The 26,014-nt window shown below is 45.3% G+C and overlaps 1 protein-coding gene across 4 annotated transcripts in view; it reads right to left on the bottom strand.

Moving 5' to 3' along the window:
* NRP2 (neuropilin 2) overlaps positions 1-26,014 on the bottom strand; it is a 115,120-nt gene that overhangs the window by 17,796 nt on the left and 71,310 nt on the right. The window contains exons 13-16 of one of the 4 annotated variants that reach the window (XM_030916703.1): positions 16,042-16,304; positions 14,411-14,507; positions 13,158-13,193; positions 295-3,816 (exon numbers count right to left, since the gene is read on the bottom strand). In XM_030916703.1, the coding sequence (XP_030772563.1) occupies positions 3,536-3,816; positions 13,158-13,193; positions 14,411-14,507; positions 16,042-16,304 (677 nt within the window). In that variant the 3' untranslated portion in view covers positions 295-3,535. Of the gene's footprint in view, positions 1-294; positions 3,817-13,157; positions 13,194-14,410; positions 14,508-16,041; positions 16,305-26,014 lie in introns of those variants that run through there. The other 3 variants (XM_010352644.2, XM_010352641.2, XM_010352643.2) reach the window with 3 other exon arrangements.

The raw sequence follows: 26,014 nt of genomic DNA, 5'->3' as shown, positions 1-26,014 counted from the left end.
AGAAATTTTGTGGAATCTCATTTAGCAATTTAGCACTTAGCAACTTTTGCGAAATCCCACACCAATCATAAAAGTTGTCTCAGCTGCACAAATTGGATAAAAATCCTAACAAGCAGTAATAAAAATAAAAAGAAGGAAAAGTTGGCATTCAGCCTCAAGGAGAAAACCCACCTACCTCCCACAGAAATGCCCTGTAGCTCAGAAGGTGATGTGTAAACTTTGGAAGCATTGGTTTGCTCAAAGCCTACATTTCAACTTTGTTCTCACAGGCAAAGGGAAAAAAAACCTCAGATGTTTGTATAAAAATATCATCATTTTATTATATTCCACACAATACATTTTCAAATAATTTCCAACATCCACAAGTTATTTTGACACACAGGCAACTGCGCAACACAAGGGGTGTCACAGTAATAAGGAGAGGAATAAGAATAGGAAGTAAAAATCTTTAGGTTTTCTTGTTTCATTGTTGTTCTTTGGTAATTTTCAATTATTTAGGTGTTTGCCTGCTAGTTTCATTTTAAAGACAGGGTCTTCTTAAAGACAGGCTATCAACTTCAGAAATATTACTGTATTTCCTATTCAATTCTGGCTTTAATCCCAAGAATGTGGGACAAGGGAAAAGACAATTTTACTTTATCTTCAGCATCCAGTTTTGTCAATGACAATGCTGATTTTTTTGTTTCCTTTTTCTGCCTTCGCCAGGAACTAAGTGATGGCAATTGCTAGCATAATATCAAGGAAGGGGAGTTCAACCCAGAAATAAGGGCTTCCCTCCTGAAGGTGTTGACATAAAACCTCTACTAAGGCAAAAGCTTTATCAGCCCGAGCTAGGCCTTCAACTCTTTCATTCATTCATTCATTCATTCATTCATTCATTCATTCATTCATTCGTAGTTTAATAGTTGCTATCGTCTCTTTGTCTTCTGAGAAGCAACTCTAAACACATGCATGCATGCATTCGCCTGTCCAGTCTATTTTTCTTAGAAGAGAGTGACCCTTCCCTCCCTCCATGAAATACAGAATTTTGCTTTTTAAAGCTGCGAAGCATGGCATTTTACAGAAGAGCTGACCTTTTAGCATAGTACCTGGATAACACTATGAAAATTGCTGGGGTAGACAGAGCAAAGGCAGAGGTTGTGGGGTGGGGAGAGACAGAGAAGGTGACATCCTCAGCTGAAGTGTGAAGGGATTCACAAAGATTAGAGCAGTCTCATATTCTCAACTAAGGCATGTACATAAAGATGCCACTTGGGGCATCAGATAAAGATACAGAAAGTTCACAAAGTTGTTGTCATCTTCTGTTACAGAAGGGGAATCACCAGGGTATATGGTAACTCAGTCGGTCACTACACTGGCTGCATTTGCCAGATATAATTTCTCGACGCCACACCTCTATGGGGCGCCTACAGGAATGTCAATCATTTTACAAGCATGCCTGGTCCCAAATGCATGACTGGATGTGGACGGCCGAGATAAAAGCCCTTAATGAGTGGCATATTAGTCATCACATGGTACCCTGGGCTGATCCCCTCCCCACTCCCCGTTTCTTTCTCCGTCTTCAGCTGAGGTAGGACACTTCTTGAAATCTCAAGGTAGCACATGCTCTAGCCTTTCATCTTGTCTTTTCTTGGCAGGGCTGCTATGGTTGAGACAGAGTAGCTCTTTGAAATAGAATAAGAGTGGGAGAGCACTATTCTTTCGGGAGGATGAAATGAACCAGATGAGAAAGTTGAGTGTGTGTGCTGAAGGGATATATCTGGATATTGTGAAAGAATGCTGAAAGTCTCTCTCAAGCAGCCAAAAAAAAAAAAAAAAAAAAAAAAAAATCATTAGTATTTTGTTCTCAGAAGGAACCCGGAGGCTTTTGGCCCAGGCAAACTTCTTTGGAGTGAATTTTATACCTCCCCAGTGGATTTTTAGCAGGAAGGTAAAAAATAAATGCTCCCAAGGCTGAGCCCTCGTACACTGAGATTCTTAAAATTTGCATTTTCTATCAATGAAATTGACTTCATTATTTAATCTGTCCTTTGTACAGTATCATTAGCAACTTCTCTCTTACATCCCATTCCCCTTGTTGCTTCAAGAAGACACATGAGCAGCAATGGTTACATCTTCATTAGACCTTCTCTGTAATGATGCAGCAAGATCTGGATACGCCAGGCCAGCCTACAAGGGCCTATTTGCCAGATGCTATGAATGCTTTAAGGGGCAGCACATTGGTACACTTCAAAATTGATTACTTTCTATTCTCTCATAATATTTAAATAAGTCAGGTGGACAGCCTTACATTTTAGTGGCTATAGATTCAGGCACACATTAACACCATGAAAGGAAAGCAAATGATCCCCTTTCCCCCCATATTTTACAACTGCTATTACAACAACCAATATAATACCAAAGTATACGGTTTTTAACCTTCGTACTCAACCCCATCATAGGTTGGGCCCAATAACCACCCTGGGTGAGGAGACAACATTTCACTTCTTCCCTCTCTTCCCTTCTCTCATCCACCTCCTCCTGCTCTCAACTTAAATAGACTACTGTTTTTCCTACATCAGTCCCAGACTTGTTATTCTCTATGACTTATTCCAAGATTGGACGTAACTGATAAAAGCTAAACATTCATTATGAGCTTCTCTTTTATAAGGCAACATGAGACAGATTTGCTTCAGGGCTGGAGAGGTGGTTCCGCACACACCCAGTGGCTGTTATCTTGACATTTCAAAGACACCAGAAGACAAGGGGGTCTTGTCTGAGTGTGCTAGGGGAACCTTCTCTTGGGTCAGGTGGGTTGGGGATGGGGATAGGGATGGGAGAGGCCACACTGCATCCCATGTGGCCTCTATTTCTTTAGGTACCTGGAGATGATAATGGCAGCCAACAGAAACCCAGCCAGAGCTAGATAAGGCAACAAAAAGCTTCAATCTCTTCTCCAAGTAAACAAAACTTGTACAGTATATTATTTTCCTGTAAAATGTACCCCAGGAGAAGTAACACAAGAGTTAAAGGGGCCCTCTCTGAACACTCACCCGCCCCCCCACAAACACACACACAATGAACCAGCCTCTCTCTCACACACCTACACACAGACAGCTATTCACACACGCACATGTCTACTATGTACATACACACAGATCCAGGCTTCCCCTCACGTCTCCTGGCAGACTGTCCACTGAGAGGAGGTATGGGATAAGGCAAGGGGAAAAAACAAGCGAACCAGTTTCTGGAACAAAACCAGCTGAGCCTTGAGTTGTGGAGTGCTTGGGGGTGGATCTCTTCGGATAGTCCAAGATGCAGCATTACAGTTGGGTTTGTTGGTTTGGAATCAACAAAAAGGAAAAAGAAAAACCAAAAACCAAAATGAACCCAAGGAGGATGGTTGGGATTGATAAGAGTGCTCAGGGTTGGGGACCTGGGAGAGAGATGTCTGAGAGTTCGCACAGAAACTAGGCGAGGAGAAAAAAGTGCAAAATCGAGGCAACGTGTTTGCAGTCTTTCTCGTTTGTTTTGGGTGCTGTTCTTGCTTCGGCCCTCAGCAGTGCGAGCCACGGTCTTGCTCTAGCTTAATGGTTAGGGTGGGCTCCACCGCCAGAGGGGCCCCGTTGGTGTAGTGGGAGGTTTTGTAGGTGATGGAGTGATCAGTCTTCTTGGCCGCATAGCGGAACCGGTGGTAGTGGAGCACCAGGGCCAGCGCGACGGAGACCAGCACCAGCACGGCGCCCCCGGCGGCCATTACGTAATACCAGTAGGCTGGGATGGGCTGCACGGGCACCGTGTCCACTGTGGGCTCGGTCCCTGGCAGGAGGGTGCCCCCTGGTGGAGAGACACAGAAGAGTGTTGCTAGGCTGAGAGCATGCAGACTAATCAAAAGACTAATTAAAAAAAAAAAAAAAAAAGAAAGCAAGAAACACACACATGCTTTGGGACGTACAGGGAAGGGGATGGGGGACTAAGGTGGTACTCAGTCCTTAGCACCTGCCAAGCACTTCTCAACGATTGCATTATTTCCTACTTACCCCCTTGGGAGGTAGCTACTGTCAGACCCGTTTTACAGACGAGGAAACAGAGGCAGAGGGAAGTTAAATTAAGTGGTTATACAGCTAGTTAAATAATAAATATGGGATTCAACCAAGAATGGTAGGATTACACATCTCTTTTCTTTCTGTTTAACCACAATTACTTTATAATATATGGAAGCATTATAATTCTCTCTCCCTCCATCTCCCTCTCTCACACACACACATACACATACACAAATACATACAAGTAAATGATGCTGACATGACTTCCGAGATTCAGTGAGGCAGATTTCCTGAGTGGTGGAAACACCATATTTGGTCTGGCTGGCCAGCATTCTCAGCAACAATGTATTAATTAGGCTGGCTAGACTTGAAGGTAAATTCCACTTTGGCTTGCCAAGGCTTCTGTGCCCATTGAAATTAGCCTGGTCTTGCCTAAACAGGTCAATCATCACTGTTAAGTCATGACTAATGCATCCTCATCTTTTTAATTGGATGGAGGATTTTTAAAAAGCAGATTGGAAGGGAAATTGCAACAAAAAAATGTGGGCACAAAATAACAGAGGGTGTGTGAGAGCGAGAGTGAGTGAGACAGAGGGAGGGAGATCATTCTTAATGACAGAAAAGACAGAGCAGGGAAGAGAAGCTGGCAGAGTATTTAGAAGGCAACCACGTTCACTGGCCGCCGCTGGTTGCCATGGAGATGATGTAGTAGATTTAAGCCCAGGGTAACTCTGGGGAAAGACTGGCTGGAGTCCCACTCGATGCAAAGCAGTGTTACAACCTGATTCTCCCAAAGATTTACATCAGATGAGAATCTGGCCCAGAAAGGGACTAGGAGTTTTTGAGCTTGCCAAAACCAGACATGATCTTTACTTCTGAAAAATGATATATGCTTCTCCTGTGAAAAATGCCTCCCTAGCTGCTTGCATTAAGCCAGAAAGATGCATCCTCTCTACTCATGGGGTGCCCCAGGAGGGGGAGCCATGGGTGGGAAGTGCTGCTGGCTCCTTCATGCATTGGTGGTCCCCCTCTGCTCAAGATGCAGACGGGGCTCATTTATATTTTCATGCCTCCTTCCACTACCCACCCTGAGATTCAGAGCTCCTTAAGCAGAGGAACTCACTCTCATCAGGAGGAATTTGCTCTCATCCATACCTAAGGGTTTATACAAAGAAGGCACTCAATAAATGCTTGGTGAATCAAACACTGAACTGAGGCTAAGACTCCTATTTCTGAGTCGGTGTTCTCTAATTCATGCAGCCTGAACATCAGAACTCTTCTCTTTGATTTGGGGAATAGGTGAGAGGTGGGTCAGACCTTCTAATGTCTTCTCAGAAGTGATAGAAAAATGAGAACATTTTTCTTGGAAAATATTCCAAAGCCTGCTCAGCTTCCTAGCTCTTAATCACTACTTTCTCTGCTGTTGGAGTCCCCTTCTGCTAGGGTGCAGGTTCATTGGTACCTCTTGGGTGACCAGAAGTCCCACAACATTGGCAGAGCTTTGACAAGGATGTGTTGCTCTGCACACACTTTGACAGTCACATCCACATCCCCTGGAGTAGAAATGACCCCAGAATCCCAGGATCCCTTGAATGTCCCTTTCTACATCTTCATCTTCTCCCACCTTATTGCCTACCCTCTTTATCTTTGTCCCCAAACTAATTCTGTCTTTTATTAGTTTCATTACCATAGCAGAGAAAGGCCTCTCTCTCTCATATTTGTGGCCATGGTGGAAATTATGCATAGAATCAGAGAGGAAGAGAAAGCAAGGTGCTGGAAATGGCTCCTTGAAACGGCCAGCTTGCAAGTCACAGTGAACTGGTGTCAACTCATTATTCAGGTCACTAAGAAGATCTGCTGCCTGGCAACCATCCTGCTGCTGGATTTTCGACATGAGCTCACAAAAATGCACAGGAAACATTCAAGTGTTAAGGGATGCCCCCGGAGTTCCTCAGAGACATCCCTCCTCTCCCCAAAGGGTATCCTGGGGTTTGTCTCTGATTTTCATGTGGCTCCATAGTGAGGGCCGTCCTCTAATGAGGCTGCAGCTCACCCAGCAAGAAAAGGGAGGTGATAAATCCCCAGGGATTAGCTTTCCCTCCGTAGAAGTACCTGACCAGACCACAAAGGTTGGAGCACAAATTTTTGTCAAGCAGAACATGGTCACAACTACCCACATTCCCTCCATCACTACATCATCTTTGTTCAAAAGTGTGCTTTCCTTCAGCCAAAATGCTGGTTTCCAACACAAAATACACCACCCACGGCTTAAAGTGCTCAGGCTGGAGAAGGAGGAAGTCTTCATGCTCCTCTTACAGTGTTTCTTATGATAAGAGACAGTGTTAGGGCACAATGGAGAGAATCAAGGGCACCTGCTGGAGCAAGATGAAATCCTAGTACATGGATTACATATTTAGAATCAGAGACACAGACATAGTCTCTCAGAATCCTGCTCTACTTGAAAGACAAATTCTACTTTAGGTAAGACCCTCTTCCCCTTCTCTACCTATCCTTCTCTCCCCTGAAATTATCAACATGTAGAAAACTTCAGTGACAAAATCTATTTGGGGGACATTATACTGGCTCCTTAAACATTTTCTCTGGGCATTTGTTTGGAGAAATGAAAAATAGTACTATGTGAATTCATGCTTTTAATGTTGAAAGGTTAGAAATAACGTTAATGTTAGAAAAGAGAGCATACGACTAGCAACCTCTTCCTGATCCCCTACAAGCAACTCTTGGTTGACTTGCAGTTGGGTTTAAAAGTTTCTCAGAACATTCACCAGCTAAAGAGACTCAACCCCAAAGGCATGTGGAGTGTGCTGGTTTAGAATCTGTCTCTGTTCTAGCCTCTCTGAGGCCGTATGCTAATGAGGCTGTGGTTTGCCAACCAGAGAAAAGGAAGATGATAAATCAATAGGGGTTAAATTCACACCCAAAGCACCTTCCCAGATAACAGCAGCAATCCAATGAATGCCAGATGGACGGATGAATGGATAGGTGGATGGATAAATGGATGGATGGCATAGAGGAATATATGTGGACCAATGTTCAGACTCCGGGGAAAATGTTGATGACCTACTGGTACTTCCCTGGATAGTTATTTTCAGAAAGTGCTATAGATTTTGCTAGCCCATATGGCACCTCATTGGGAAATTAGAAAAAGGCGCCCACTTTAGGCGGCTGTCACCTGCACCAGATGCCCGAATTGTTGAGTTGTGCAATTTTAGCTTCACTTGCCCCTTCAGCCATCTGGGGTGATTGAGCCATTGCTTGACAAAAAAGGAGCCTGGGCTAGGTGGGTGAACGTGGAGGTGAGAATCCAGCCTTGCCTGGAGTTGGTTGATCTGTTGACCTGAATTTTCCCTTTGATTGATCTAATTTCCACCGCTTACTCGATGTCTTTTTTCAGCTGGAAAATGCTTTCGATTCCTGAACTATTTTTCATTAATTCCCGCCCCAAATTCTCTACAAAGTTTTCCCATTGTGTGAGTTAATGAGAAACAGATATTTAAATAGTCAGTAACTCAACTCCAAGTGCATTTGCAAGGTTGCACAGGCTCCCATCTGTAAAAGTTCTGAGTCCCCTAGAGAAAAGCAATGCAAACACAAAGAATTTGAATTTTGAAAAACACTAAAGTTTGAGAAACCAGGCATGGGAGAAAATAAGAAAAACAATCACACATGAGGTAGTGTCCCTGTCATTCCTATCTGCAAATAGGGTTACTGAATTAATATGCAATTGGGAAACATGTCTGTAACAACAGCTACCCTGAGTGGACATTTCCTTCTATGGGCTTCACATGAATCATTTTGTTTATTCCTCATGACCCTCCAAAGGGAGACCTGAGAGCTTGAGAGGACAAGTGATTTCTCCTGGTTTCACTTGGAGGATAATTGTGGAGAAGGGCAGAGCAGCACTCAGTGAAACCCAAGAGATGGCCCAGGGTCCTCTGAGGACCTGTACACTGCTAGCAAGTGGCAGAGTCATGGCTGGAACCCGGTGGACAAAATCCCAGCTTGTGATCTAACCCAGGGGTCAGCTCACTGTGGCCTGTGGGCCAAATCCAGTCCACTGCCTGTTTGTGTAAATCAAGTTTTGTTGGAACACAGACACCCTCATTTGTTTACATATTGCTTATGGATGCTTTTATGCCACAATGGCAGAGCTGAGTACTTGCAACAGAGACTATATGTCTTATAAAACCCAAGATATTTACTGTCTGGCCTTTTACAGAACAAGTTTGCAGATTCCTTGCTCTAACCAAGTAGGAAGGGAAGAGGAAACAGTCCTCTTCCTTTCTGCCTCCTATTTCTGTCTGAACCTGTCTGAGGATTGGCGTGTCTCAGTCAAGTCAGTTTCTCACTGAATCACTGAAATGAGAAAGCATACACTATAGCTGCATTTACGAAATGTCATCTGGACCTGGGGGAGTCACCCAGGTTTCCAAAAGAAGTGTTTTGAAAGACGCCAAGAGTAAGCCTTCTCTCTCTCTCTTTCAAAAAAGGCTCACTGCATGTCAGAATTGTTTCAGGACTGGCCTGTCTGCACAGTCCTTTCTGTACAGGTTAAAAATGAAGTGCTGGTGAAGGAACGTTTCAGATAAAAGGTTTATTTAATTTGTGAGATTAAACAAACAAAGAGGTTGGCTCCTCTAGATAAGTTTACAGAAGATAGTAGAAGAATGTGGTCACGCCCTCTGGTGTGTTTGGAAAAAAGACGCACAAGAACAAAGGCATCCCTGAGAAATGACTCTTTCCATCTGCCTATAAGCATGGTGTGGCGGGAGGCGCCGGGATGTTTTCAGTAAGTTGGCACAAACCATGTGGATTGCTCCCACATCTAGAGGCATTTTTAAATGCCTCCGAATTCAGATCTCTGACTGGCTGAAGTCTCGGACGCTTTACACTCTTTGGTGGCACTTACGCTACTTTCTGTAAAGTGAGTCTTGTCCCTGTGTTCTTGGAGGGAAAAGTTGGTGAAAAACATTTTCTTCCACCCCTAGATAAGCTGGCCTTGACAGTTGCTTCCATGAGTGGTAAACTGATGGAGAGGGGACGTGTCAGGCCTCTGTAGCAGGAGAGGCAGCATGCTCCAGCGAACCTCACAGAGAACACCTCCGTGTCCCCCGGGGAAGGATGACCACCAAGCAGTTACCCGCTTCACACAGCTGACCTCCATGCTTTCTTGTTCAGTAACACCTAGCCTTAATCTGGCAGCTGGAGACATAAGGGGGTGGGGGCAAGGAGGAGGATTCACACACTACAGCTGCCTATCTGGAACCCCGGCAGGGGTTAGGAACACTTCTCTGCTTTTCATCAGACGGTTATGTGCAAACCATTTAACCCTCTCTGCATCTCAGAAGTGCTTCTAGGAGAAGGAAGCATGGGAGGAAGGGAGTCCAGGGAGAAAGGGAATAATATGAGGCCAGGCCATGGGATGGGGGACCTTACCCTGGCAGACAAAGCCTTGGGAGGCAGGCAATAGAGGGTGAGGGTGGGAATGGGAAAGGAGAGATGACGGTGCAAAATGCAGAGATCGGCCAGTTGGCACCAAAGAAACAGAACTTAAAGCCTGAGGAATAGAGTCAAATGCCAGCCAGCATTACTCCAAAATGGGCCTCTCTTAATACTGCTCCCCTCTATGCCCAAGAGACAGCTGTGGATGTGCACTTTCTCCTGGTTTTGTCTGGATGAGAACTGTGGAGGACTGCAGAAAGGCACTTAGGGAGACCCAAGAAATGGGGCCCTGGACCTCAGGAATGGTTTGAGTCATAAACCCCACATTCCCAGCCGAAACAGGAGACACTGACGTTCCTTTTTAGCATCCACTAGCGTAAGACAGTCATTCTGAGTCCTTCCCTCTGACAGCCACCTTCCACAGGTGCACCCAGCTGGGATTTCCATGAGTCTCTCACAGGTAGGGCATCAGATCGTCTCTCTGCCCCTGCTTTGCTCAGATCCCACAGCCTCTAACACGAACAAAAACTCTTGCCTCCAAGGTGAGCTGCTAAAAATAACCACCTGGTCAACAACCCCAGAACTCTGATTATGGGCTTTATATATTTTTACTTGCTTCTTTATTGTTCTTTTTTCTTTTATTGAAAAAAGAAAGTATTGGGTAAGAGGAAATATCCATCACCTTAATTACACCACTTTTCGGTTCTTTTTTCCCCCTCTATACACATGGTTTTTCATTTATTGAAGCTCAAATCCTAGAAAAAGATACATGACGGCACCATGTTTATAGCCACTGCTTTAAAAAAGAAAAGAAAAGAAAAGAACGCACACCCAGGCTACATTGTTTAAAATGTGACTCATAACAACCACAAAAAAGGGTCTTTTTAAAAAATCACATGACAACACAGTTTATTCATTCTCTCTTCTCTTTCTCTCTTCTCAACACAGATCTCTTTTTCTTCCAAGCTTTTTCTTCATTACTGACTCACATCCTGGTACACAATGTGTGTGTGTGTGTGTGTGTGTGTGTATGTGTGTATATATATACACACACACAGCAGAAAACACAGGATGATTTAAATTTAAAAAATTATTGCATGGCAAGAAATCAGTAAGAGGCGGAAAATGAAAGATACTCCAAAATATAAAAGATTGAGACCATCTAATAACTGCAGGTCCAAAGGCCACTTTTACTGTATTTCCCTAAAGATTTTCCTATACATTGATTGCTCCTAAAGAATGAGATTACTTCTGTTGCATGATTAATTTATAAAGGAAAAGAAAAACACTCCAATTTGAAAAACGTACTAATAATGTAAATGCTATGGTTGGTAGTGTTTCAGCATCAACTTTCCATACCTTGCCTGCCCAAACCTGATTTCTCTGTTTCCATTTTTTGAGTGAAAAGGCTGATTTTACGCCCTGATCAAGAGAGGACTCCTGCTGTCCTGACCATAAGAGGAATAGTATATGAGTCACTAGGTTAGATGGAACACACAGTCCCCTCCTCTCTCAAACAGAAAAGTTTGCTGGCACAGAGTTGCATGCTGTGGTCAAACGGGGCTCAGCCAGAAAGGAGATACCCATGGCACTAGGTTCATCTGGTTACTAATTCGGATCTCCGTGTAAAACGTGCCAAGGTGAATGAAATTCTCCATTTCCAGTTCAGATTCTGTTCTTTACTGTGTCCATTGGCCAAGTTTCTGCTCCCCAAGCCTCGGTTTCTTCTTCCCAAAGATGCTTGCCATCCTCCAGGACAAAAGCCATGGCTCAATCCATGCAACTTGTGCACTGCCTTTGCTTAGCCTCAAAGCGGCCCACCAGGAGCACCCTGGAAATTCTTACCTTCAAGTTCCTAAGCCCTGTGTTTATTTTGGCTAAATGAGCCCTGCTGCTCAGATGAGATTTTATGTATATATTTTTTACAAGAGAGCATGACTGGCCTGTGAAGCCTCATGGTAAGCACAGTTTCAAGGAGAGTGCACGTGCCCTGGTCTGCTTATTCTCTTACGGAAGTGAAGCACTTAGCACTTAGCCACTGTACTTGTCAGTCATGGCCTGACACGGTGCGCACACAAAACAGTGTCTGCAGCAGCTACTGGCACGTCTTTACCCAGCCTTTCTGGGAGCTGTGAGTCTCCACAACCCAAAGAGAGTCAGGTGAAACAACATCCACAGGTTTCACTTCACCAACATAAGCATTACCTTGGGTCCTGAAGGTTAGAACTCGAATTCGACTGTAATCCAAGTCGTTCAGTTTGGCTCTCAGCTTTCCTTCCAGTACTTTGGATTTACATTAACATAAACCTCACCCCTAGAGAGCACCAGTGTATGCACATGAATACTCTTAATACTTTTAGAACTGTGGGACAGGGAGTGAGCATGGGGTTCAGGGACGCGAGGAAGGGTAAGAAAGGAAATATATTCTATGTCGGTCTGTCATTCCCCTGTCGTCTGCAGCTTTGTTCCTCACTGGCTGTCTTAGAGCTAATGAGTGGCAAATTGGGTGAGATGATTTGGAGTCAGGGAGCACATCTAGGTGGCAAACCAGGAATTCATCTCTTTCTAGCCCAGAGCTGGACAGATTAATGAGAGTGAAGATAACTAGTCTAGATGTCAGATATAAAAATGGCTGCCCTTATCTCTGCAATGCTGCCACTTGTAGGGGTAAGCCCAGCCAGTACAAAGAGGGCACAGCAATCCTCACAATTGCTGGCATCAAACAGGTCATGAAGAACCCCCATCATTCAGTGAGGGTGTTTCTGTGTGTGCTTTTACACTCAAGCCAACTGCAGTGATGCATTTAGAGTGGCTCCTAAATGTTTGGCATTAGAAACCAGTGTGGGAACTTCAGCAGTGTCAGCTAATAGGACTGCAAAGAGGGAAAAATGTAAAATCTGCTGCATTGTAATAGCACAAACGACATTGCCATCATCCAAGGCTGGAGGCCTTTTTTTTTTTTTTTTTAACCTGGATAAGGCAAGCATCCCCAATTCTTCTTACTTTGCTCTGCTCTCTCTTTGCTTTCTTGGGGGAGAACACATCCTTTCTGATTTTCAGTCCTGTTTAAAGTGCTCTAGCTCCAGCCATCGAATGCACCTCCTTATCCCCTTGACTGGACACCAGGTCCTAAATCTGGCAACTCTTCCTCCTGAGGCTACCACTTCTGTGTCTCTTTCCTAACTTCCTTCCCTCACAAGCGGCCTGCCACCATATCTCACTGAGGGTTAACTGAGACTGCTGCCTTGGTACCCTGGAACTGGAAAGAAGCCATCTTCAGGCTAAGAGAAATCATTGCCACCTCATTTCACTTTTAATTTACACTGATTTTTTTTTTTTTTTGGTTCAGTCTTTTCACAGTGTCTGCTTTCTCACTACTCCTGCATTTTCAGCCTCATTGCTCCCCGTTGGACAATGCAAGGCTGAAAGGTTTATCTGCAACCGATTTGTCTCTATTAATAGGTTTCTAAACTTTAATTAAACAAGAGACAGTGAGGATCTCAATCCCCTTTCCCGCGTCTACAGGTGTTGCTAGTGCCATCTAGTGGCAGGAAGGTGTGGCGTCTCTTTTCTCTTGAGAGATTTGACAAATTTGGAGGTTGACTCCCCCCACCAAATTCACACCACATGGGGGAAGGAAAAAGCATGCAAAAAAATAAATTTTTTTTTTACCTTTAAAATTCTCACCTGCAAAAGCTGAGATGGGTTCTGAAAAAAACAAACAAAAAATTGGACTTAGTTAAAGGGAAGAAATAATTGGGTGAACATAGGGTGAATAATTGGATGAATATGATAAAGATGACTGCACTAGGTTTTTTTGTACCACTCCGTGGAGAGTGAACCACATCTTCCACATGTTCTAGGCTGGCTCTAACACATCATCACCATGGGGTGGGGGGCGGGGGGGCGGGCAGGGTAGGATTCTCAAAGTTGCTTTGGAACAAAAAGTCCTTCAGAGAGAAATGGGTCCCAAAAGCATTGTAATCAGTCACTTACTGCTGATTACTTTCTCAAAGCCTGGATTACTTTTAGATGCCCGGGGTTTGAGAGTTGCCCAGAGGGACTGGGGTGGTCCCAGGTGCTTCTGACATCATCAAGCACACACACGCCCGGGCTCGTGTGCCAAGAAAGGTAGTTGGTGAGTTACTGCAGCCACTCTGCTGACTGAAAGCAGCCCCCATGCCTTCTCAGGGTTCCCCTCGTGGTTTGGGGAATGTCCACGGCTCTGAAGGGACACAGGCAGGGTAACCTCATCCGCAGCAGGAGACCCTGAAGAAAACGTGTACATCTCAGGTGGACTGCCTGCTCAGGTGCTTTTGACCAAGATGATGGTTAGGATATCCTTCTCGTGCCAGTCACCTGGCCTGAAATATCTAATCCTACAACAACTTTGGGATCTTAGGCATTAGAGGCATTCTTTTTAAAGAAAAATCTGAAATCTTACTTCAAATGCCACAATTTGCTCTGCAATTCATTCATGTAAAAGAGCTACTCAGGTAATTGTGTTATCACTCTTACATAACATATGCACTATTTTTGCTCACCAGTGAAGGCTTCCATTAAATCCATCAAACCTTTCCAGCATATAATTTTGACTGGCAGTTGCTCTCGTCCTCTAGCATTTTCTTTGTGAAAAGCTGGGGTTTGCTGATGGGGTCTTGGCACCCTGAACCTCCATGGACTTAGTGCACGTCTATTTCTGACTGGGAACAGGGATATAAGCCTTCCCCTCACCTCACACCACCCCCCACCCTGAACCCAGCATAAGACACAACTACACCCACACCTTACCTCCTGCAGAGACTGTTGCTGCCCCACCCACTGCGTAACGACTGCATTGGAAAATGGTGTCCTGCCTCCTCTTGCTTAGCCCAGCCCTTGGTGTCTTATTTGAAAGAGCCACGAAGAGACAGATATTCACATACCCATGCAGTTCTCCAGTGGGACATCAGTGCTTATCCGAATGTCATCAATGGCAATCTCTCCCGAACGTCCTTTCCCTATCACTCCCTCGAACACAATCTAGAAGCCGGAAGAATAAGAGCCATGGTTATCTCCTAGTCCAAACAGTGCAAAGATTTCCAAGTTTCTGTTAGCTGTAGCTTAAAGCGTGTGTGTGTGTGTGTGTGTGTGTGTGTGTGTGTGTGTGATTGCACCTGGTACACATCTGTTGACCACATGGCTACAGCTCTTGAAATCTTAATTTAAAATGAGTTTGTTCAAATCAAATGCATATTTACGGGGGTAAGAAAATATAACAAGGTGGTGGATATTGTTGTCCAGTAACTACAATGTATTGATTAAAAGCGCCATAATCGGAGAATATTGAGGAGGTTGAAACTTCCCTCACTATTTTCAAGGTTCCCGTCTCATAAATCTTTCAAATGCCCAATCCAGGTATTTGAAAACTCAGAAGATACGAGTGGGTGGAGGTAATGTGAGAAATACAGCACATAGGTTTGGATTTGTGCTTCTTGTTATAAATTGCCTTAGGGCTTCGTTATTACAACTAGGAGGAAAAGAATTTGTTTTTACACCAGCCGTTTACTGAGCACCTACTATGTGCTGGACACAAGGATAGTAACAAAACCTATTAAGACAAGATCTCTGTCCAGAGAAGCTCACCCATCCAGTGGCTGAGACACAAATGCAAACAGGTAGTTACAATACAATGCTCTCAGGTGAGTAAGTGGGGACCCAGATGGGGGTGGGGAGGGTCTCAGGATGCCTTGCAACCTCAAGGGGCAGGGACTGCAGGCTGTACACAGAAGCCCCTGGGCTCTGTGGTCTTCAATCATTCCTCATGCTCGCCCTCCCCAGGTTCCTCTCTGCAAACTAGCACATGTCCTCTGGCAAGCTGGGTGAGCAGTTGGCTGCGGCACCAGCCATCTGTTGCTGCTCCTCGTCTGGGGAGGAGAAGGTTAATGCTTTGGCTGGTTCTCAGTCACCTCTTCCACAGTGTGTCTACTTCTACCGAAGTTGCAACCACGGCTGAACACACCCATCTGTGCCTCAGTCTCCTGCTCTGTGGGGCAGAGATAACAGAACTCCAACCCGGGAGCTGGTGAGAGAGAGAGAGCACTCACCCAGGAGCCTCTCACGTCCGCTGGCCACTGAGCGTGAACAGCACCCGTTCCCCTTCCTATGTTCACACTCCCTGGGACGGGTCTGGGAGATTATCCTATTTCCTCCCCAGATCTGAAGGGGCTCCACAGACCTCTTTTCTTGTGTGTGAAGTGTTTGTTTGTGTTTATTTCCCTGGCTTCTGTGTCCCTTTGTCAGCTTACCTGATTGCAATCTAAAATAAAATGGAGAGGAGAAACATTTGTTGGAGATTTCAGCAATATAAAAGGCAACAGGAGGAACAAAGAACCAAGTCTGGGTGTAGAGATAGGCATATTCTGAATAACAAATAAGAGTGTCATTCAGTTGCCATGGCAACGTGAGAACTACAATGAAAACAGTAGCGCTTAACCACGTTCCCTAATGATGAATGGGCTCGGCCCTTTGAAATATTGAAATACGGATCACAAGATTCCCTTTTTGCTCACCCCACCTGGTACTCCATGTCGTAGCTGGGCAGGATGATCCGCCCGTGCTTCCACTCGCCGCCCTGGTCCTCGCGGATGACCCACAGCAGCTTGCTCTCCTGGCTGGCTTCCCGCACCACCTGCAGCGCCACCCCGCGGCCGCCCGTGGCCTGGTACTGGAACTCCATGCACACCGGGCTTCGGGGCAGGTGGACCGGCGGGCTGATGAGCCGCGCATACTGGCCCTCTCTCCGGCTGTCACTCTGCAGCCGCAAGAAATTCCTGTCATCTGGCGGAAACAAACCCAAACAGAGGTTCTTGATAAACACTTGGGAGAGACACCAGTGTGCTGCTGTGGCCTCTCCAGGGGAAAGTTGGGACTGAGTTTTGGTGTCTTTGGTTTATTCATGTCCTTGTTCTCCAGGCTCTGTGACCCTTTCTTAAGGCTCCTGCAAAGCCTTAATTCAAATGCTGTGTCTTCTTCAAGCCCTTTCTTGACTCTCTAAGTCAAATCGGTCCCTCCTGCCTATTTCTAGGTATCATTTCCTTTCCATCTCTTTCATGTGGAGCACCCAGCACGGCCGCCTTATGTCTTGGCTAGTCATGCGTGTGCCCTTCTTCTCCCTCTAGATTCTGCGAGGCCAGACCCACATCTTATTCATCATTAACTCACCCAAAGGGCCAGTGCAATCTGATGGACTGAATTACAAGGGAACAGATTATAGGGGGTGAGGTGGCTGCTAGATTGGAGGGTGACTATGACCAGGTGGTTGATGCTTCCAGCCCTGGCCATCTTGGCTGGGCACTGTCCAAATGGCTGACATGTAAAACCTTCTGTCTCCATCAGTGCTCCTAGATGATGCTTGGGGTCTAGTGATTGTGACTCGGAAGCCCAGTGTCACCTTCAAGCAGAACAGAGGGTGGGAGCTGAAAGGGGTGATTCAGGGAGGCTTGTACTTGGCCTTTCTCAGACAGCCTGGCACATATGGCTCCAATGATAAAGGCGCTGTCATTATTATTAACAAAGGCTGTGTGTTTAGCAGAGAATATATGTGTTCTGGGAAATTAAGGGTTTACCAATCCAAATGTTTGGAGAATGGCCTTTTGGCTGATTGGTTTCAAATTCATCAGACACTCATGTGGAAGACCGAGTTCTTGTTGTTGGCAGACTACATGCCTTGCAGAACACAGGTGTGACCTGCACCTTCAAGTCCAACTTGTACAGGACTGTTCTGGCCACTCGTACAGAGAACAAGGTGGCATTTGGTGAGGAACTCTCACTACCTCTTTTTGGCCCTGAAACATAGGGGCATCTGAGGCTGAATACTTCTGCAAGATGTCAGGGCCACTTTTCTACCACAGGTAAAGCATGGAACATGGGCATGTCAGATGCCTTAGGATCATGTTAGTGTGAGGTCATGTTAACCTGGGACAGGTGCACAGAGCTTCCTTACACCACAGGGAATGTGAACATCCTGGACTTGTCACGGTAGATGGGCTAGGATTCTAGAGCCTAGAATCAATGAAATACTCCCTGGACCACTGCTTTGCTATTGTTAATCTTGCTGACCTCACCTGTCTAGGTGAGAGCTGAGTCTGTGCTGGACCTCCCATCAGTGGCCCAGAAACAGCTCTTCCCTTCTTGGCTCCCCAGTTGCCTCACCTACCTCCCTGCTCCCCTAAGCCCCTTCCTGTTAGACTATCTGGGATTAGTGCTTCAGAAGCTATGCTCCCCTGAAGTCAAATGAGACCAGTTTAGTATGCATATGTGGGATTCCAGTTTGTGCCTCCTCAACCATCCAAAGCCATGTCTGTCTACATACCCCACAAGGTGTGACCTCTGCAAGGCCAAAATCAGCACAGATAACTAAAAGGCAGCTGTCTACAGAAGAGAATTAATAATGGTGTCTGCTGAGGGAGGATACACCAATGCCAAATTAGACCCTCAAAGAGCTTCTAAACCTGTGCTTCCCCTATCAGATCTTACTATTACTGCTGTTAATGATAATAATTAAAGCTCATTCTTGCATAATGCTTTACAGGTTACAAGCACATTTACATGCAATATTTCATTTCATCCTTTCTGTATTATTGTGAGCTAGGACTTACTAACCTTACTTTGCACCTGATGAAGAAACAGGATCAGAAAGGTTCAAGTGATTTGTCCAAGGTAGAGAGGCGACTGCAATGGCAGAGCCCAGACCTGACTGCAGGTTTTCCACCTTCATGCGATAAGTTCTTTATTTCAGCTGCTCTGCAGGTAGCTTGCCCCAAGTCCTTGCAATCAATCACACTCTGTTTGAGGCAAACTGGCTTCCCCACTGCGTCCATTGCTGCTTTTTCTTCCCTGAGCTGTAATTCTCCACTCCTCGAACCACTCCACCTACCCTGTCTCTTTCGCTAGTTCTTCTCCTAACGATTCTGGCACACGCAACATTAATCCCCTTCTTTTCTCAACAACTCTAGCATTTACTGACTGTACTGCTGATTTTACCTTGTTTTTAAAAGCACTTCAGGCCATTTTCCATGGATTTCAGCAGGTAATCACTCACTGCCTGGCATTATAATTTAACTGGTTTTTTGGTGTGTCTTATTACCCCAGTTATATTGTAAATGCTGGTCTTACAAATTTAATAAGGTTTAACACTGCTTCTTCTCTCTACCCCTAGACAGTGCTATATATATGCCACTCCTCTAGAAAATTTTGTTTCTATGAATGAGTGGATGAATGGAGAATGATAAATACATGGTTAAGAATGATATGAGGCTATACATTGGAAATGAGGACAGGAGAATCAGCTAGCTTCTCATAATCCCTCCAATATAATCCCTTCACAACTCCCTCTACCCTCCCAAGCCAACAGCCCCTTTCAAAGGTGAGGTGCACCAGTAATGACAAGGTGGCTTGTGGAAGTACCCAGCGTACCGAGACACCAGTGAGAACCCTTCAAATGCTCCCACGCTCCCGGTAATTTCCAAGCCCTTACTGTTGCCAGCTCATATATAAAGGAAACCTGATTTTAGAGATTTATTATTCAGCCCTCTTCCTTCACAGTTTCACAAATAAGACCCATTTGCTGCCTGAAAATTGTTTGGCAGAAATACTATCACTTGTGTGAATTTACGTTCTTAAGCAGCAGGGAAATCATGGCATCATGGTTAGAATTTGGTAAGTAAGATGTGTGTGGAGGTGTGAAGAACTGGGCTGAGTGGATTGTATCTGGGTCTGTTCTATTTACCCATCCTCTTACTAAAACTCCAGGCACAGCCAGGCCAAAGGTTTCACAGTCTGCCCCTTCCAGTGACCGCCCCCCAGGTAGCCCCCTCCCCTCTCCTCTCCCTCTCACAATAAAATGACAATCTCTATGCATGATTTAAGGGACCATTGCAAGACCAGGGAGTTAATGCTAGTGGCATGCTTAGCACGAGCAGCTGAAGGATCATAATTCAGTGCTGACATCTGAGCTAATCCACTAGTTTGCAGAATCTCCAGACGAGCAGGCCTCTGGATTTCACTTCGTTAAATCATTTGTGCCCCACTTGTCTGTTAAGTGCTATGAGCTCCAGGGAAGAAAGATGATATGTAAATTTAAGGAATTAGCAGTAGACATCAGTCAGAGAGATGCTGAGCTGCAAAGCGCCTGTCACTGAGAGAGGCCTGATTAGAACCAGGGACATCATGAAGGAATGACTCAGACCAGGGAAAGCCCAAGGAAGAGAGAAGAAGAGCAGGAGGAAAGGAATGAACACATTGAACACCTGCTGCCTGTGTGCGATCGCATGGGAGGCTTTACCTGCCTCCTCTGATGTTACCTTCCCTGTGAAATCTAGTCCTGCAAAATAAACACCATCTTCTCCATTTTCACCAAAAAGAAACTGAGGCTCAGAGAATTGAAGTGATGTAGGATTTGAATCCTGAGTGGACTGAGTAAACCTGCCAGAGCATAGCTTCTCATCTGGGTTGGACTCCCAGCCTAACTCACTAAGCTTTTAAAGCCTCAGTCTTTCCATCTGCAAAATGGATACAAAGACAGTGTTACTGCATAGAGTTGGGGGAAGAGTAAATGGAATGAGCCATGTAACGTATTTTGCACAGTAACAAGGACACAGTAAGAGCTCAGGAAAAGTTATTACTATTAATATCACTCTACACACTGCCTCCTATGCTTGCCTTTATTTTACTTGGAAAGAAAAAGGATAGAAAGACCGCCAATAACCCAGGAAGGCCAATCCAAGACTCAAAAAGAAGTATGTTTGGCATGAAGGCAGTAAAGATGTTCTCTGGAATACGACTGGTTCCCCCTATCTGCTCTTTCGCCAAAAACCAGCCGGCCCCAAGTTTTCCATCCTGCATGGTTCACTACAGGTCTTTTGTGTTCATCACAGTAGATGAAATAAAATACTACATGATCCTGGAACAAGAGTGGGACCTCAAGTGACCTTTGGGCAGGCCAGTCCTGCCTCCCAGAGGAACCATGCCAAAAGCATCCGAGAACAGCTGTCCACCCTTTACTTTAAATTCTCTGGAGAAGGAGTTTCCATAGGCCACGTCTGTAGTGTGTTTTCTAGGTTACAACCCTAACCATCAGGAACTTCTTAAATTCAGTTTAAAGTTTTCCTGCTGTCATTTAGAGACATTTTCTCCTTCTACCCCTGATGGAGCACAGCCAATTTCTGTTCTCCGACTTGAGACATTTTCACTTGTGAAGAATTAAAACTTGTAGTCTTTGCTTCCCTAGGAACCCTTGCCCCTTCAAATGTCTACTTCCTAGGGCGTGGTTCAAATGTCTACTTCCTAGGGCATGGTTCAAATGTCTACTTCCTAGGGCATGGTTCAAATGTCTACTTTCTAGGGCAGTGTTGGTTTTCCACTGACCCTTCTTCCAAGCTATTATAAATGCTTCAGCTCTTTTAAGTCATGGCACCCACACGTAGATATTGAGATCAAACATGGGCTGCAACTGAAGTTTGTTCTTCTGGAATGTCCCGATTTATGGCCCACCACTGTCAGACACAGAAGGTGTTCTAAGTATACAGTGGCTACTGATTACCTGACAGTGAATAAAGCTGGTATGGTGGGGGCGGGGGGCTACTTTTTTATTTACTTGAAGCTTGAGGTAAAGCCCTTTGGATTGTCAAGAGGTTGCCTGAACATGACGACTGACCAGCTAAGAACCAGCCCTGCCTGTTGGAAGCTGCCTTCTTGTTCTTGTAGCTGATGGCTATGACGCCGGCAATGGACAGCTTCCAAGAAAGACAATGGAAAGGAAATATGTTCCATTGCTGAAAGAGAATGAAGAAAGAATGTCCCAGAGATACAATCCCTCTCCTCCTGGACCTGACGTATTTGGGAGGCATTTTGCTGGGTCCTTGACCCAAAACATGTGTTGTTGCCAATGACACAGGGAAAACAATCGCCTGGGAATGAACAACGGGAGTTCAAAAGGGTGAAGAGGAAGCACGGAGGACAGGGCCGTTCAGCATTTTAACCTGCTGCTGTCTCTGGAAAGGTCTCCTGATATTTCACCTGGCGATTTATGGCCGCATCTGGCTTCAGCTGCTTAAGTGTCATGTGAACACGTGACTGCAACCGGCCCAACAGCAATGGAATCAGTTGTGTCTACACCTCACCAAACCCTGAAATAAATCACCAGCTTGATCCTCCTGGCTATCACAAAGCCAAACACACCATCTGTCCAACACGTACATCTCCTGGCTAGCATCTTGCCCTCCTACTAGAACGACCATCTGAAAGAATATTTAGTGCTGTAGGAGATGTAGTCTCTTCGCATAGTCCATGCTTAAAACATGAGTCAGCCCTCAGCTGGCCTTCCAAGGTCAGCCTATCTCTGCTAAGGTCCTCAAATTAGCAACCAGTTAAGGGAAACACTGACTTTGGATAAACGTAGCAAGATGCTCTCAAGGTTTACAACAGACCATTTTGTGGACAGTGAAGGTTTCAGTCCTAGTCCTTGCAGGAATCTACCCAGAGCTGTTTTTTCGCTATGTCGGCTTTCATGAAGGTTTTGCCATTGAGGCAGTCTTGTCGTTCTGCCCCTTCGTTATCAATCCACACACTGCTGGGGGACTCAACCAATCATGATTTGCAGGGGGAAAAAAAGGGTAAAGAAAGCTTCTTCCTGCTGTTATTCTTTCCTGCAAAGCCAGGGACATTTTTCTACCTTCCTTAAAGAAGGGCCTCTATCCTTTTCTTTTCCAGTTGAAATTATTCCTTGACTATTGGCTTTCTTTTAGCCAAGCTGCTCCTGATCTTTAATTATCTATCATGGTCCAGAGCCCAGGACGCTCTGTCTCTGGATTTGCAGTGTCTGTGCCCCAGCCAAGCCACAGTAACCTCTTTCTGAAGACAGTTCAATCTAACGGCAATTCAATGAACTGTGTGCTGCCGTCGGTCCCACCTGATCTTTTGAACTCAGAGTTGCTTTTCAATTCAGTCACCACTTGCTCACTGTCAAAAATCAAGCCCATTATGAGTAAATTCACTCATCAATTATTTCCTCTGATTTCTCTGCAACCATCCACTCACCATACCCACCCACACTTCACTTAATTTTCTTGTGTGTGCCTCCAGTGAATCAAGGCTCTGGTCTCCCACTCTAACGGAATTCATTCAATGGCCCAATCTGCAGCAAAACAGCCCCAGTGAGGTGTTAACAATCTTACCACTTGAATTTGAAGGAATAGCCAGTCACCGTTTGTAAAATTTGGATCTTTCATAACATTAAGATTCTCGACTTACTCCCACTTGAGCTTGTTTTTGAGCCTAGAGTAAAGGTTCTGTTCCCTCAATCCTATAGGCTGTGGCTAGGCAGTCAAACCTCTGCTCAGTATCAGCTTCGCTTGTTTTCTTTCTATCTATCACTTTCATGATTTAAAGTCATTGAAGTAACACTGTAATCAGACTTCACAAGGCCAGCCCACGAATCAAAGAGTACACATATAGGGGGAACACACACTGGAGGGTTCTGAAGCTGACCTGGCCTAGTACCCTTTATCTCGTCTTGTCTCACTCCTGACAATAATAATGACTACAGCAATCACAATGATGACGATTATTGACCTTCCTTAGTATTAATATTTACTTACAATGCTCTTTTTGATTAGCCACAATAGTTCCTACACCATCTAATGCCATGTTACTTGCTTACTTTACTGTAGTTATCCAGTGAGGGAGAATAAAACAGCTATAAAGATACCAGCCACTGAACACTCCCATCAAGAGATCTCAGAGAAGACACATCCCTCCATTACTTGCTTCTTGGTTCATACCAAAACCAGGGAACTGAAGCATCAGCAAGGGTCCCTGGAGGTTGCTCTCATGTTGATGACCAAAGCACCAGAGTGGTGTTGTCCGATAAAACGCTCTGTGATGATGCCGTGTATACAGTGACATGCCCTGTCTATACACTGACCAATACAGTGTAGCTATTGTGCCGTTGGAATGTGGCTGGTGGGACAGCAGAACCGAAGTTTTGACTGCAGTCATTTTAATTAATTAAAATAAAATTGCCGCACATGGCTCATGGCTACCATATTCAATGCTGCAGCTTTAGATACCTGCTTACCCTATGAGTTTTTGCCTCAGTTCTTAAAGGCTGGGCTCTGATCATTCGCAAAACTGCCTATGATCAAAGCACCTGAGAATGTAGGAAACATGCCATTTCCTACTAAGGGGGTGCTTCCTATGTCATTGTCACTACAGAGGAAAGCCAACGTGGCTTCTTAGAGAACACCGAGTGTTCCTCCACAGCTAGCAGGGGTCACTGAATTTGGAACAGGGTCCCGAGAGGCTGGTGTGAACACCCTCCAGGCAGCTAAGCCACAAGCAAAGAACTAAAAACAGAAATACTGAGTGGCTTGAAAGACTATCTTGAAAAACAAAAACAGTGGAATGAAACCAGTGGGTGTCTTGTCAGCCCTAGGCAACCACTGGCCAAAAAGAACAGAACTAATTGCTTACTTAAAAGGAAAAGGAAAAGAAAAAAAAAAAAGAAAGAAAATATGAGAAAACAACGAAATCAGAAAATATCCAAGGAATGTAAGCAGCTTCCACAGGCCCTGCTCATCATATGGCCTGTGTGGGGTACTTTCACACGGCTAGATCCTCTCCTGTCCACCTGTCTCTTCACCCTGGTGTCCCCCACACTTGATGGAGACACCTCCTTTCTTAAATTTCATTACTTCTGTTTGCCTATCTCATAAGGGGATGAAGCATATGGCACATGCTCATGAAAAGTGGGACGGTCCCCTCTGTGGATGGCAAAGTGTGGCACACAACAGGCTTTCAGGCTGACTCCGTGGGCGCCAGCCGCTCTGAACCCATTAGCAGTTGCTCTGCCCCCAACCAAGCCAGCTGCTTCCCTTCTCCCCAATCCCCTCAGGGCCTACCCCCTCCTTTTTTTTCGATGAAGAAGAAGAAAGGACCACCCTGAACAGAAAGGGCTTTCTCTCCTCTCCTGCTTAAAGCCCAATATCGAGCTTTGTAAGGAGAAGGAAAATAGGAAATACAGAGAACGGTTCATAAAGTCATCAGAGGATAGAGGGAAGGGCTCTGAGAACAATATTATGATTTTGTTTCCTGGAGGCAGGTTACAAGTGCCACTTTCCCAAACTTTAGGGATTCCTCTGGAATAGGAAAATAATTATTTTCCCTTTCAATATCTTAAGGGAGGAACAACATTAGATCTAGCAGTTCCTTATGGCCCTAATTTTCTCCCTATCCCCATCCATTCAGCCAAAGGTTGGAATTCTGCCCACTTTGTAAGCTCGCTCTGAAAAGCCCTCCCAAACCACAGGGTGTAATGAATCAGCTGGAAGGAGGACAAAGACTAGAATTCCCAACCACCAGTAGCAAGGGCCAGCCAGAGGGGCTTTCGGGTGAAGGCCAGGACTGGACGAGGAGGAGGCGGTGGTGAACGGGTGAAGAAACAGAGGTCCAGGCCAGGGTCAAAGGGAGGTCACTTAAGCTCCCCTAGAGCTGTGACTCGGTAATTGGTGGCCTTGTGGCCTGGGTAGGGCTGCCCTCAGACACTCCCAGAAAAAGTATGCTTAGAAGAGTACAAGGGAGGAGGCCAGAATCATTAGAATGAACCTGAGGACAGACACTGAATAAGAGCCAGCCAACTTCCCCAGCCTGCAGAGGACCCAGGCTATATCCTTTCTCGCAAAGCACCTCTGCTGAGGTACGTACCACACATAGACCCACACACACCCATGCACAGAAACCACAAACACTCTCATGAACACACACATTAACGCTAGAATACGCACACCTACACAGACCCCACAAACCTTCTTTACATTCAGATACAACATGGGGGTTGGGAACAACCATGAATTAATTGGATGCAGTCTCAAAGGAGTGGAAATGAAAGGAACAATCCAGGCTGGGTTATAAAAATAAGTATTTTTTCCCAACGTGCAGTAGACTCATTATATTAATTAAACATTATTGCAGTGAACAGAGAAGGGAGGGTGATTAAGGCTGGACTGGGGTAAGTGTTCTCTTCTGTTGCCCGAGGCCGTGGTGATCTTCAGATATTAATCTCTCTGAGCACTCAAATGCTGAAGAGATAAACACTTGAAATATGAAAATGTTTTTCTCCGGATCAGGCACTGTGACCCTCCGGGGAAGCAAGTGTGGGCTGTGTCAGGAGGCCAGCTCCAAGTGCTCTCCTAGCGTCTGTCCCACTGCCACCCCCCAGGAAGAAGGGACACGCCAGTGCTTGGGGTGAGAAGCAGAAGGGAAGGTCCCTTTCCCTCTTTTATTTTCTAGTCTTTTCCTGTTGTATTCTGGCAAACTGATCTACTGAATTTCCAGAATTCATCCTTCTCCTTTCCAGTGCTTATGGAGGTCTCAGGTCCAGGCCAGAGGTACAGGAGAATTCAAAGTCACTCAGTGCTGTGCTGGAGCCAAGGTATACCAGCTTGTGAGAGCTGCTTGTCAAGTGTTTTGTAAGCCAGTTGTTAAATGTATTC

The sequence above is a fragment of the Rhinopithecus roxellana genome, chromosome 14 (assembly GCF_007565055.1).
Source record: "Rhinopithecus roxellana isolate Shanxi Qingling chromosome 14, ASM756505v1, whole genome shotgun sequence".
NCBI lineage: Eukaryota > Metazoa > Chordata > Mammalia > Primates > Cercopithecidae > Rhinopithecus > Rhinopithecus roxellana.
Note: the sequence above shows the minus strand (reverse complement) of the source record. Positions and strands in the feature narration are given on the sequence as shown.